Raw genomic sequence first — 14,242 nt, 5'->3', positions numbered from 1 at the left:
TTTCGTTATATTCGTTACGATATTGTAATTGAAACAAAAGTAGGGAGCTTATGCAAATTTGGTTGTTTTCTATCATGTTCGTTATAATACCGGAACTAAAACACAAAAGAATAGAACTAAATAATCACTCGGTCGGTTTACTATATGTTTGTCACAGTATTGGATCTAAAAAACCAAACAAAAACAAAACAAAATTTCCATGACCACTAAGGTGCTTTCGAGTGGCTCCAATAGATCACTTGCGGCACAAAAGTTGTCATTTATATCTATTAGTAATATGTTGGTGAGTGTAATATGTTACTTTGTAAATATGAGGTGTTTGTGTGTTTTACTTAAATTTGTCAACAATAATACACGTTAGAATGAAAAATTCAATTTAAACACATAAAATAACAAATAAGTCATAATAATTAATGCCACCGGTTGTATATGTAACCATATATCATAAGTAAGTGCAACAATATAACACATCTTGAAACTTCAATGACTTTATGTACAACAGTTAATGAAAGTTAACAATTCCTAAATATAGAAATATTAATAACGCCTTCAACTTGATTTATTAGACGGCTTTAAAAAAAGATCTATTTTTGACTTTAGGTTCAAATATATATAGACAAAGATATGACCACTAACCTACTTATGCTCCTACTCTCTTAAATGGACCCATTTTCCTCTAATCTTTGTCCTTTTTCACTACCTTTCCCTCACTTATTTTCAAAAAATATTAAAACACATAATCATATATACATGACAAGTATATTTCATTATTTTGTTTTTTGAGATTAGATATTAAACTTTTTATATGTTTATTACTTTTTAATATTATAACAAGTTGTCATAAGTCATAACGGTATTTGATAGCTACAATAATATATTATAATATGTAACACATTTAAACTGTAGACATACAGTAGCTTAATAATATGTCATTTAGCGCCAAAATCACTCCTTATAACTCACCTCAATCCATTCACTTTCTTTATTAGTCTATCATATCAAATCATCAGCATTTGTAAAATTGCTAGTAAACATGGAAGATCTAACCAATTTTCTTGATTGGACATATTTCTGCAATGGAAAGGTTTAATTCCATCTTTTTTTATTTTTCAGTTTATGTTAGTTAAAATTTGTACATTTTTTATGGGTTTTGAATGAATTGGATTGAAAATTGATATAGAGTGTGGAGGAGTTAAGTGAGTCTCTTTTGATCACAACAATGGAGCTTGAAGCAGCAAGATTCAAAGCTGAACAAGAATTGAAGCAAAAAGATGATGAGTTGACTCAACTCAAACAAGTCTTGAACATTGCCATTAATGAAAAACTCGAAGCTCAAAATCGATACCAAACACTCGTTAAGTGTCTCGGGCTAGCTCAAACCATCGTGCCACAGCCACATGCCGCGGTATCAAGCATTGAAGATGATCTTGATCATATTACCAATGGCGGGTTCTTGTCATCGGATTGCGAAGAAAGTATTGTTTCATCGCCGGTGGTGGAACCGTCAATTCAGTTTACACAACCACCGGTGAATGTGGTGATGCCAGAGTGGGAATTGGGGTTCCCGGTGAAGGCTTTGCCCGAAAAGGGAAAGTTTTTGGAAGCGGTGATAAAAGCGGGGCCCTTGTTGCAAAACCTATTGCTAGCGGGACCGCTCCCACATTGGCAGCACCCTCCGCCCCCACTAGACACATACCAGATTCCACCACCACCTGTCAACGGCTTAATTGGGAAATTTAGTAAGAAAAGAGGTTTTCCTGAAAGCTCTGATTCATCGACGGATACCATATATCAAAGGTATGCAGTTCAACAGTATTAAGGTGTGTAATAAAATTATTTCTTTTTTAAATAACTACGGTTTCTAGTCTTATGATAGACATTGATGTATAGATTTGAGAGTAGTTTTAAATGACGTGTGAGTTAATCGTTCTAAAAAAAACGTATCTGTCCATAATTATGCATGATGGATGATGAATTATGAATGTTGGATTCAATACTTAATTAAGCTTTGGATGCTAATTGGGATTTGACAAGATGAAGGTAGGAAATGTGGGACCCACGGATCAGAATAAAGATCTAACAAAAAGTCACTTGTTTTCATTATTTTTAGTTACTTATGTTTTACCGTTTTTATAAATAATGTCAAGGTTTAGGCTGAGGGGTGTGGAGCGCGAGAAAGGGCGCATGAGGCCATCCGCTCGCGCCCCGGGGCGCGAGCACCACACCACCGAGGCGCGAGAGGGGCGCGAGAGGGGCGCGAGCGCGGATTTCCAGGCGGGCGCAAGCATGGTAGCGGCTGGGAAGAGCGCGAGAAAGAGTTTGGGAATGTTAAATATAGCCGTTGGGAATGTTAAAAAAACCCGCTCGCGCCCCCTGCTCGCGCCCCTCCACACCAGGGCCAGGGGCGCGAGCGGGGGCTCCAACACCCATCTCATCAAGTTTCTCTCTCTGCCACACGTCACAATATTATTGGCTCGCGCCCCCTCTCGCGCCCCCCACACCCCTCAGCCTTACATAGTAATGTAGTTATAGTCTAGTCCAATCCGACACAAAAACCAGACATGACTCAAAGATCATAAGATTCTATGCAATAATAGTAATGATAAATCACACTGATGGTGGCTTTTTTAGATCTAAATTGCCACAGATAAAACTAGCTATTTCCTTTAAAACGTGCTTTGTTTAATGATTATACCAATAGAAAATTTTGACTGGTCCGACGTTTAATGTGTCACCTTTACTTCTGTCCGAACTCAAAACCGCAAAATAAAGTGTTTTAGCAATTATTAACTAGAAATTATATGCAAAAAAACTACAAATGTAGCACAGAGTTACCTTTCTTTCAAGTATTTACATAGACATAAAAAAGAAATTATTAAAGGGCCATCAAGTTCCACTTGACTTCATGAATCATTATTATCTTGATTATTATCTTGCATGTGTGTGCCTGTGAGCATTATACATGTCAGCAACCTGAAAACTATTAAAGGGTCAGACACGTACGAATTAAGAACACGAAATAATGAAGAAAAAGTTAAGGAGAAAAGCGCCATATCCATCGACGTGTATTCCTTGCCCGTGAAAGGCTGCAATGGGTAATCTAACGAGTCGCCAATACTGCACAAAGTATAAACCATCATTTGTAAAAATAAAAATAAATAAATTGATAAACAAAAGTAATGTTGAATAATGAATACATGTACATATAGTCTTTCATTAACTTGAGCCAGTTATTTGATCGTTTTGCAGGCTCGTATGTCACATCTTGAATTAATGTTTTAAAATGATTAACCTTCACAACTGATTAAATAACAAGACTATGCTATGAGTCAAGTTGATTGTAGTTAACAATATGGCTTGCATTCACAAGTCACAACAGTATCCAAAACTGTCTGTATTTTCTCCAATTATCGTTGGACGTTATGCAGTTAATTGCAAATGGGAAATATCCACATTCTTCCTCAAATGATTCATATAACCACTTACAAAAACTATAAATCAAGAAAATGAAGTTCATATATTACTGGTTACCAAACAACTATAATAGTTAAAAATTTTATCCTGTTTTCTCATCTCGCTACTAGTAACAAATTGTTCCTCTTAGTGTTGTCCATTTCACTCATCACAACGTTTTTGCGAGCGCATGTACTTAAAATCTATACCCGGAACTTGTTCCATACCCGGAACCGGGTATTAGAAAAACCCGATTTATGCACCTCTAGTTTAGATTGTTATTTTATTATTTAGCTTTTTGTTTATTAATAATTATTTTATTTTTGTATTTGATGCGGTAACCTTGTGTTGTTTACTGTTAGGAAAATGACTGAAATATTTTTTCGCTAGTTTTAAACTGGTTTTCATCAAATTTAGACACATAAATTTTATATGTAATTGTGGTCAATATAGATTCTAACCATTTCATTTGGGTTCTTTGTTGAGCGAGCATGACAACAAATCAAACCGTGTCTAAAACGAAGCTAAGGTGGTGGAGTTGATGGAGAGTGAAAGGAGGAATGAAATGAAGAAAATATAAAAAGCGACGAATGAAATAAATTTGTGATTTTTTAGAAGGAATTGAATGGACGAGATAATATATGATTTCATTCTATTAACTAGCCAAACATTTTTTTTCATTGCTTCGCAATGATTTATTTGATTACCTCTATCATTGTTACATACCAAATACTACCTGGTTGATTGGCTAAAAATATGTGTGTGTTCCTATGATATTTTGTATGTTAATGTTAACGCACAAAAAAATTACCTAGACCGAACATATACTCATCCTTATTTAAAATTTTGTAAAAGAGTAGGAAGTAACAACTATTTAAAAAGAAAAATCAATTTGTATTCTTGACGTTGTTTATATCAACGACATTTTTTAATCCAAATACTTTAGTGTCAAGAAAGGTTTAAAATTGAAAATTTTACTATCTTTAATTTATAATTTAGAATGATATTTATAATTTTTTTATACAGAAAACAATAATGATTTAAAAAAATTATTGCACTACGATTATGACGGTGCACACAAACTAGTTATAATGATACACTTAAACCAATTAAGGTACGTAGTAATCAAGCGTACATTCATCCTAACACATGAACGAATTGCATTATATGTATTATAATGTAATGATGAGATACGTACATTTAAATCACTGAAACGTTACATCTAAAACCACATTTTATTTTACAAATACATATACGTTCGTCATAAAATACATGTTCCGTGTTGTAGATGCTCGATCGTATGCCTCATAAAGAAACACTTCTAAAGTTTAAGAAAAAGTTAATTATTGAAAATTGTATAAGCTTGTTACGCGAGTAAATATCCTAAAAATCTAACTATCCTAAAACTCTAAAATAAAGTATGACATAGACATACGTTAATAGGATCTTTAAAGTACAATAACACAAGATGACTTGCATATCTACAATTATTTTGGACACCACATGCTCATTGCGTGTTATGTAGATATTGTTAATATTATATCATGTGTCACACAAAGTCATTTTATATTGTAAACTTTTTCTGAAATAGACAAGACGTTTCACAACTGAAATATGTATTAAAAAATAAACTAATTTTACAATGAAATTATCAATCAACAAAAATACTAGCCGTAAATATTTAAAATTTAAGGGTAATAACTTAAACACAACACATGCACATGTTCAGTCAAACAAGGTGTGTATGAGTTAACCCACCAAGTTCACGAGTTGTCTCGTCTAACCATCTTAAAATGTGTTTTATAGTATAAAATAGTTTTGTTGGCTATATTTTGTGTTAAAATTTTGAACTTATAACTGTAAATGATATAAGATTTTTATAATATAATTGTACTTGTTTTACAAACACGAGTTTTAAAATTGTAACTTTTAAATGATAACATGGGAAAAAAAACTGTGTTAAACAAGTCATGTTCATGTTAACCTAGCAAATATTCATTGTCACGTACGTATTCATATATTCAACACAACTTTCAAATAATAAGAGTCGCGTTCAAATTCGTATCAAGTTGAACCCGCCAACCCACAAACATAACTCGACCTTGGGCTGACATAATTACTCCCCTGCACGGCAGTTGTTGAAATTTGAATAAAATCCCGTGCTACCATAAATCCACTCAATTTGATACAGTATGAAAGTGCGCAGTAATATTAATAATAATAACAATAATAGTAATAATATTGTTGTATGAAGCTTCTCCACATGACCATATTAATTAATATAGATACACCAAACCACTCACACAAACACAAACACAGAACCTGTTACAGTGTTTTTGTCATGACTTAAGCTGTTTGAATTCGCTTATGATTCACTCATTATTCTGTCACATACCTGATTTGATGTCTTCACTCGTCCAATCCCATCACACAATCACAAATATATTATATCTAGTAATCTACTTCATTTATGCTGCTGCTGCTGTCAGAATCGTAGCAATATGGACAAAAGATATGCACTCACCAAATTAATATTCCAACCTTGTTTTCATATATTTGGACTTCCAACCAAATAATTTTCATAAATTTGGAGATGGAGATGGAGATAATTCGGCAGCAAAAATGCCGAAAAGTTCCCGTGCTTTATTATTTATGTCGAAATCGACAACTCGAGCATCCTCACTTCATCGAAGTGCCTATCGTTTCACCGGACGGTTTATACTTGAGAGGTATATATTTTGAATACATTGTTTTAGTGTCGGTGTTTACTTTGAAGTTAAATTAGTTGTACTTTGATTTTAAAGTTGTTTTGATTTTTTTTTAAATTTTAAAGAAAGAAAGTTGTTATGACATTTATGTTGCAGATGTGATTGAGAGATTTGATTCTTTGAGAGGAAGAGGCATGGCTTCCATGTATTCATGGTCCTGCAAGAGGTTTGTTAATAGCCATGCTATGCTATAGTTACACTACCCCATTTGATTTCGTGTACTATCAAACGGCCGCCCACAAAACACTCAAGACGGCCATTTTGACCAAAAAGTAGTCAAACTTTAAAACTTATTGATCCGGCCATTTGTTGGCCAATATCTGGACGGCTGTTCTGACCAGAGGCTAATCAAACTTTGAAAATTTTGGTTAGAACAGTCATTTGGCCAATATCCGAACAACAGTTCTGACCATATATGGTCAGACTTTAAAATTATTGGTCAGATCAATCGTTTGGCCAATATCCGAACGACCATCTTGACCATAGACGGTCAAACTTGAAAAAAATTATTGGCCAGAACTGTTGTTTGGCCAATATCCGGACAGCCATTCTGACAATAGAAGGTGAATTGGTGAATTTTTTTTGTCAAAACGGCTTTATCTGGACGATTGTTTGAAACGGTGTGGGATTAGATGTAAGACAGTGCGTGTATAGTTGGCCCCTTTGTTAATTCATCTTAATCTGATTTTTTTGTTTCATATTCTTAGTGTATCATGTTCTTCTTGACAATGCAGAAGTTACAAGAATGCTTTTGTGTGGAATGATCTAGGAAAAGACGACTTAATCGTTCCCGCTAACGAAAACGAGTATGTCCTCAAAGGCTCAGAGCTTGTTGAACACCACAATTCAGGTAATAACCAACAAATCAAATTCACATGTTAATTTTAATTAATCAATTCATTTATAGATCATAAATGTTGCACCTGACAAACTGTTTCCAGGTCGATTTGTTCCCGCTACAGAAACGAAACCACAAAGCGTAAAACAGTTATCCGAATCGCCATCTTCGATTACTCAAGACGAGTATTCATCCTCAACAAACATAATATCACAAGAAGATGATGGTTGCCATAGTGTGACAAAATATAAGATTTACAAGAGCACACATGGTCTTGCAGATGCTTCAACTCAAACAGATGAACATGTGAAAGTCCAAGAAACTTGCATAACACGTCTTGTAACCGATAATGTACTTGTTGACTCGCCTCCATCTTCATCGGACACGTGCTCATCTGGTTGCAAAGACACATTAGAATCTTTAATGAAAGCTGATAAACATCACTTTAAAGCCTCTAAAAACCTTGAAGAACAACAAAAAGAAGACAATGTTAATGATAATGATAATGAAGATCAAGTTCCCACAAACACAAATAAGATTAGGACTTTGCTACGGTTAATCTCATGTGGGTCAGTTTTATCACAAGATCACAACTTTAGTCAAACTTTAGCTTGCAGAACAAAGTCCTTAGATTCAAGATTATCTGGCTTGACTGAAAATCCAAGATTTATCGGTATGAATTCGGAAGATAAGCAATACTTTAGTGGGAGTTTGGTGGAGACAAATTTGTTCAAGAAAGACGAGTCCCGTGATCTGAAACGATCGTTTTCGTATAGCGCTAACAGGTTAATTTGTGTGTACGTATTACTTTTAGTATGTTAATTAGCTTTACTTATAATTAATTTGGTTGCATAATGCAGGATTAATATGTTTGACTCGACTTTGACCCGTACAAAGTGCATACCGAGATCAATCATGGGTTCATTAGGCAAACATTCAAGAAGCTCATCAAGGAGATTCTGTGAAGATTCTAATTCTTGTATTTTATCACCTTGCATATCTAGCAATGGTAGCAACCGAGTCACTGGAGCTTGTTTAGACAACACACCATCGAACCGAATGGAATCATTCGGAGATAATAAGGAGAATGTGATCAAAATCGAAGAAAGTTAAGTTAATTAGTTGTTTATTTAGTTATAAGTTATCGTGTTTATAATGCTCGTGTTAGTTGATCGAGCAGTTGAACTTATATTCGGTTTCCTTTCAACAGGCTTTCTTCAGGAGCGCGAGTTATTATTCACTTGGAAGGTAATCAATCATGTTAGTTAATGATTCATCAGGGGTATTTTAGTCATTTGGCCCTTTTAATTTGACAAAAAAAAGTGAACCACAATATGCAAGAATGAAGAAACAAAGTGTGTGCCAATTTTATAAATTTTACTTGTGTTTTGGAATTATGTGAAGTGGTTGTGTATGTTTTGAGTTTTTCAACTTTGGAGATATGTGTATGATCTTCCTTGTCTGTTGCTGATGCCTGATATTGTTGTTGAGTCAAATGTAGCAATATTTCAATTGCTTTCAAGTGGTTTGACAAAAAAAGGTCAAACTCAAAAAAGTTTTGCTTTTTGGCTTTTGAATTTCAGCACAAAATAATGTCACATTCACATGTTTTTTTGAACCATCATCACTGAAAACATGGATACCACATAAAGCCTAAAGGTATGTGAAATAAGTGTCATGCTTTTTGAAATTAGAAATATTGGACAATAAAGAGGTGTTTGGTTCACATCATTTATTTTGAAGGAATTAAATTCTTTAGTCAATCCACATTTGACCAAACACTATCAAGTATCAAAATTTACTTCAATTTACCCATCTTAGCAAATACAAAATGTAAGCTTTTACTACCACCACCAACCACATATCATTCATTCATTATTTTTCACACAAATACTTTGATTTCTTTATGATCACAAACAAGACATGTATGTGTGGCTAATGAACAACTTCCTCAGAAACTGATGATGTAAATGATGATGAAGAAGGATGTCCTCTTATTTGTCTTGTATTATAAGATTTGCACCTTTCACACTTATGTCCCACTATGTGAAATTGGACCCTTGATATATTCTCTCAGTCATTACACAATATCCACACCTAGTTATATACAAAACACAAAATCTCATTTCAAATTTATAAAGAAAAAAAATAACAATTTCGAACACGCGATTTTGAATCGCACTTACCATTTTGTTATGATATGTTTGAGGCATAGGAGTTACTTAAACCTATAAGTATTAACAAATGTTAGATAAACAAAACTGAAAAAAAAAATATTAGACATGATTTGACCACTTTGACTACACGTACCTCGTGATCAAGCTTTTCCCAAACATCTGACAAATCACATATAGATTTCGAGCAAACCGGGCAAGAATACCTGTAACGTTTCATATTTTTATTTTTAAGTGGGACACGACGTCACGTTTAAACTTTATTAATGTGTTTAAAGGGTTTTTACCTATGATGTTGTTGCATCTCTTTCAAGCAATCCAAATGCATTGTATGCCCACATTGTAAGATGGTAAGATCCTTCAATGTATCAAACAAAAACTGCAAACCAAGATCAAAATTTTCATTCTAGAATTCAAATAAAACATTTCTAGCTATATAAAAGTTTAAAAACCAATGAGAGCATCATGTAATACCTCAGAGCAAATAGGACAATCATGGTGCATTGCCCTTTCCACACATACATGTGTATCTTTAATTGATTTTGCATAGCAACATCCTACAATATTAATCATGGGAATCCACAAAACTTGCTTAAGGATCATTTATAAAAACAAAAGATATTAGTATCTATGTGTAACTAGGGGTGTAACCAAGTCAAGCCACTCGTGACCTACTCGAAATCAACTTGCTAAAAGTTCCATTCGAGCTGAACATAAACGAGCTTGAACCTAAAAATATTGTTATTTAATAAACGAGTCTGAGCTGGCTCGCGGGCCTAATTAAACGAGCATATTATTTATACAACTTTTATTTAATATATTACCTATATATATTATGTTCTATATGAGAATTATATTAAGTAAATATATATAAATATAAAATAATTATAAATTTATATAAGTTGATTAATAAATAATAAATGAGTTGAGCTCGAGCTCTCATAAGTTTAATGAGCAGAGCTAAAGCCTAGACAAGTTCGGGCTCGGCTCGTTTACAACCCTAGTTACACAGGGCTCTATATATAGGACTGATATTTATTAAGCTGTTATTTACCACATTTGTCACAATGAAAGAAATTCTCCTCGCCACCGGTTCTGCATATCCCACATTGATCACAATGATATTGATTCTTTGAAACCTGAAGATGATCAAATGAATGTTAAATGTGTTTAATTATTTAGCAGATAATAGAAACTCCAAGCTATTAACAAGTAATCTTAAAAACGTACATCATCATCAAAGAACTTGCATATTTGACAGAAGTAAGTACCCATGCATACCCCGCATTTAATACAATTTTGTTGAACCTGAGGAATGTATGCAATGTTTAAACCATAAATCATGTAAACTTAATTAAATGATTTTCTTGGTTGAAATATGTAATGCATAAGTATTAGCTAAACGACTTACATTTTGTTCGGTGTCACAAACAGAACATATGACCTAAAACAATCAAAATGAAACCAAAAATATTTAGGATAAAAACACAAATGGGAATTTGGACTAGAATTGGAAAATTAAAACACAATAACCACCTTTTCAACTTCGTGTCGAGGAACATCGTGCCGATGAAGAGGGTCAATGTCAAGGGAATTCTGATTTGTTGAAAATTAAGTAGAAGTTAGCAACTAATAAAAATTCAAAATCTTTATTTCTATAGTGTTTCTTATCTTTTACCAGTAACCGTGAGAACCCGTTAAGGAAAACTCAGGGCCCACCAGCATACCTTGCTAACCAGTGATACCCTACTTTTTCACATATGAATGGATACCGAAATATAACTAAATCATAAATAATTTACCTTTGCTTCGTTATGGCAATGGCGACATTCAAAAATTTCATCACAACATGGTGCCCTAATCTTGCATCTTCTCTTATAATGCATGCAACTAAATGAACAAAAAAAAAAGAATAAATCCCTAACGATTTTACGCTTTCTTTTATGTTCTTTTTAAGTAAGGGGTGTTTGGATGTGTGTCTAAATGCAATTACAAGCTTTAAATAGGGGTGTAAAACGAACTGAACTGAGCCGATCAAGAGCACGACTAGGCTCAAGCTCAACTCGTTTCAGACTCTTTTTCAAAAGCTCGAGCTCCCTCGTGGGTCGTTTTTTCAAGCTAGAGCTTGGGCTATCATTCATTATTAATTAATTTATATACAGTTTCAATTATTTTATATATTTTGAGAAAAACCTTAAACAAGCCTAAGCTCGGCTCAACCTGTGCAGCACCTTAAACAAACCAAAACTCGGTTCAAGCTCAGCTGTGCAGCACCTCAAAGAATGAAAGAAGTCCAAAAAAGTAAAAACTTAAATATACACAAGACTCAATCACAAGCTCGATAACTAAACGAGCTTTATTTGAGACTCGTGTTGGCTCGTTCATTTAGAGCTTTATATCAATCCGATCTCGAGTGACTCACAAACAGCCCGACTCATTTTTACCCCTAAACTTTCAAATAGTTGATATAAACACATTAAGTGATTAAAGTTGTTAACTTTTTTCTATCCAAAATATATACTAGTTATCGGATACTCAGATTTTAATTCTTTAATCACACTAATCGCTTTATAACACACAACCAATCACCCCTAATTGCATAATATTCAAAGCATCATAAAATATGAAAACAAGAACATACCCATAATTGCTTTCATCAACCTTCACCAAACAATCATCTGCATTGGCCACTTGTACATCCACATTCAATTCTTGGAGACCCATTTCATGCTCCATTACTAATTTACTACCAAAACTGAAACAAAACTAAATCAATTTCAAAAACCCAAATAGAAATATTAAATTAACAACGATCATAATAATATATATTTATTAAGAACGAGTAATACAGCTCAGAAATTGAGTGTTTGATATAGACGTTCAAGATATTATAAACCCAATTGAGTTTATTAATAATAAAGCTGGAAATTAGCTAGCGGTGATCAAAATGTACACACCTAAATTTGACGAATTTGAAGCAATTGGATTTGGGATAACGGGTTATGTTTGATTTGTGATTGGAATTAGAAAATGTATTTTGGATAGACTGAATTAATTCAATGCAAGGGGGTGTTTGAGATTCTTTATTTTTCTCTCTTTATAACTTATGAAATTGAATAAGTCTTTTTTTTTCATTTAAGTGTTCGGGAAGTTATAAGAATTTATGGGCTTCTCTTTATTGATAAGGTTAAAAGATGATCTTAAATAAGTTGGGAAATCCTAACTTATCTTCTTATATGTTTTGAAATACCCTTTTCACCCTTATTCCAATTCATTTGACTTCAATAGGTTAAAATAAACACTTTTTAAAAAATAAGTTATTGACTTATTTTAATCCAAACACTGTTTTTAAACTCCTTATCAAATATCACAAGGCCTTTTCTACTTATCACAAAAAATTCTTTTTACCTTAAATAAGGAATCCCAAACACACCCTAACTGAATTATTGGATAGGGTTTGATGGGAGGAAGATAATAATATTTATATATGTTTAGAAAGGAAGATATAAAATTATGATATTTAAAACTTTTAGATGGCCTAATTTTGGATTCTCACTCAATTCACTTTTTGTTTGCTCCACACGCTCTTAGTTCACTTAATAATTGTTTGAATGACCAACAAATTAAGTTCGGTTATTCAGATACCCAATGATAAAGGGTGATTTTATACGTTTATGATTGTAAAGAGTGTTGGAGAGTCTAAGTTCATCATATCCTGTTATGAGAAAAACTCACCGTCCAAATCTCATTATGATAAAACCCAGTTAGAATTATATTATACTTTTAAAACAATAGTATTGGCTTTGGAAACGATAATTAAATATACAAGTTCATTATCACATTAATAGTATAGAATATTATCGTTTAATGAGTTGTAATTTATATTATTATAATCCAATTTACCAACTATTATTGCAATAAAATCATCAAGAAGAAGCTGGGTACAAAACCCAATAGAGAAATGGAGTGAAACAACACTAGGGATGAAAATGGATGGGTACGAGTCAGGTAACGTTTTCTCAATCCTAAACTTGGTTGTAAATATCGTATACTGTACCCGGTTCAAAAACTGACGGGTAATTGCACATCAGGATATTGGGCATGCTCGTTTGTTTTTATAAAATTATTCGTTAAGATTCTCAAGTACCTTCTTTTTTTATCATCATAATTATTGTATACTTTTTATTTTTCTAACAACTATTACAAAATAAAACATGACAAATTACATACACATAAGTGTCAATAAAAATAAAAAAATAACGTTATAACTTTTATATAACTTTATATATATACTTCACAACATACAAAACAACATATAAAAGCTAAATGATATCACCAAATACATATGATAAAAGATTAAAAGGTAAATCATTTTTCAATAATGAAGTAACTAAAGTGAATCATTAGCATACAAAGGTTAGTAAAATAATAAGATTAAAGTCTTTCAGGGGTATACGGGTATATGGCTCGGTTAAATAGAAATATGGTTTTCCATAATCCAATATACCTCTCATATCCAATGAAACTTTTAAAAACTAATCCCATACATGTGAGGTTTCGGATCTACCCGTCGCATATGTTATGAGTTTTGGGTGTACTAGCCTGACTCGTTTTTCTATCACCACCAAACAAGACTCGCTACACACAATCAGAAAAGCTAAGAAGAAGGGCACCTTCCCATTTGTTCGAGCATATGGATTTAACTTTGGATTTGTGATTGAGCCGCAGAAACAACTAGTGTTGGTATCATCGGCATTTGCCAAGCCTTTCAAGAGAAGTTTTGGCATTTTTTAGCACCAAGACATTTAAAGCTTTCCACATGAATCAAAAGACAGAGTAAATAATATCGAAACAAGAATTGTTTTTAACTTTTGATACCTTTATCAGCTGTCATTTCCACATAAGCAACCGAATATTATAAAATCTCTTCCGCTCCACAAGAAATTGGTCAAGGAAAACATGGTCCATTGATTCAATCTCATTATAGCAAAAGTGACAAAATGTAAATG

The 14,242-nt window shown here is 33.1% G+C and overlaps 3 protein-coding genes across 4 annotated transcripts; 2 read left to right on the top strand and 1 right to left on the bottom strand.

Annotated features, from left to right (window-relative positions):
- The first annotated feature begins 876 nt into the window (after positions 1–876).
- Positions 877–1,955, top strand: LOC143567919 (uncharacterized). The gene is made up of 2 exons (XM_077054196.1): positions 877–1,084; positions 1,181–1,955. Exons 1-2 carry the CDS (start codon positions 1,034–1,036, stop codon positions 1,817–1,819), a joined length of 690 nt encoding a protein of 229 aa, XP_076910311.1. The 5' UTR covers positions 877–1,033; the 3' UTR covers positions 1,820–1,955.
- Positions 1,956–5,756: 3,801 nt separating this feature from the next.
- Positions 5,757–8,412, top strand: LOC143567918 (protein SOSEKI 3-like). The gene is made up of 6 exons (XM_077054195.1): positions 5,757–6,182; positions 6,318–6,387; positions 6,956–7,071; positions 7,163–7,844; positions 7,920–8,167; positions 8,270–8,412. The coding sequence occupies exons 1-6, from the start codon at positions 6,047–6,049 to the stop codon at positions 8,326–8,328; spliced, it is 1,311 nt and encodes a 436-aa protein (XP_076910310.1). The 5' UTR covers positions 5,757–6,046; the 3' UTR covers positions 8,329–8,412.
- Positions 8,413–8,753: 341 nt separating this feature from the next.
- Positions 8,754–12,292, bottom strand: LOC143567927 (E3 ubiquitin-protein ligase RZFP34-like). Of its 2 annotated transcripts, XM_077054204.1 has the most exons (12): positions 12,191–12,292; positions 11,875–11,988; positions 11,036–11,123; positions 10,770–10,829; positions 10,645–10,677; positions 10,464–10,541; positions 10,288–10,372; positions 9,708–9,790; positions 9,521–9,612; positions 9,370–9,439; positions 9,246–9,287; positions 8,758–9,156 (listed from the first exon to the last, which is right to left on the bottom strand). In XM_077054204.1, the coding sequence occupies exons 2-11, from the start codon at positions 11,967–11,969 to the stop codon at positions 9,282–9,284; spliced, it is 690 nt and encodes a 229-aa protein (XP_076910319.1). In that variant the 5' UTR covers positions 11,970–11,988; positions 12,191–12,292; the 3' UTR covers positions 8,758–9,156; positions 9,246–9,281. The 2 variants fall into 2 exon arrangements, with proteins under 2 accessions (XP_076910318.1, XP_076910319.1); XM_077054203.1 differs by lacking the exon at positions 9,246–9,287 and having other exon boundaries at positions 8,754–9,180; positions 9,352–9,439.
- Between the last annotated feature and the right edge of the window lie 1,950 nt (positions 12,293–14,242).

Source organism: Bidens hawaiensis, unplaced genomic scaffold (genome assembly GCF_021521415.1).
Source record: "Bidens hawaiensis isolate Kalapana, Puna unplaced genomic scaffold, B.hawaiensis_p1.1 tig00023712_1, whole genome shotgun sequence".
Classification (NCBI taxonomy): Eukaryota; Viridiplantae; Streptophyta; class Magnoliopsida; order Asterales; family Asteraceae; genus Bidens; species Bidens hawaiensis.
The sequence above is the reverse complement of the archived record's forward strand: the minus strand, read 5'-3'. Positions and strand labels throughout refer to the sequence as shown.

Bases quoted from the DNA above. Each gene is read 5' to 3' on its own strand.
- LOC143567927 (XM_077054203.1), bottom strand. From the start codon at position 11,969: ATGGAGCATGAAATGGGTCTCCAAGAATTGAATGTGGATGTACAAGTG. The intron at 10,678-10,769 runs GTGGTTATTGTG...TGATTGTTTTAG, and splicing joins CTCGACACGAAGTTGAAAAG to GTCATATGTTCTGTTTGTGA. The intron at 9,440-9,520 runs GTAAAAACCCTT...GAAACGTTACAG, and splicing joins GAGATGCAACAACATCATAG to GTATTCTTGCCCGGTTTGCT.
- LOC143567919 (XM_077054196.1), top strand. From the start codon at position 1,034: ATGGAAGATCTAACCAATTTTCTTGATTGGACATATTTCTGCAATGGA. The intron at 1,085-1,180 runs GTTTAATTCCAT...AAATTGATATAG, and splicing joins CATATTTCTGCAATGGAAAG to AGTGTGGAGGAGTTAAGTGA.
- LOC143567918 (XM_077054195.1), top strand. From the start codon at position 6,047: ATGGAGATGGAGATAATTCGGCAGCAAAAATGCCGAAAAGTTCCCGTG. The intron at 7,072-7,162 runs GTAATAACCAAC...AACTGTTTCCAG, and splicing joins TGTTGAACACCACAATTCAG to GTCGATTTGTTCCCGCTACA. The intron at 7,845-7,919 runs GTTAATTTGTGT...TGCATAATGCAG, and splicing joins TTTTCGTATAGCGCTAACAG to GATTAATATGTTTGACTCGA.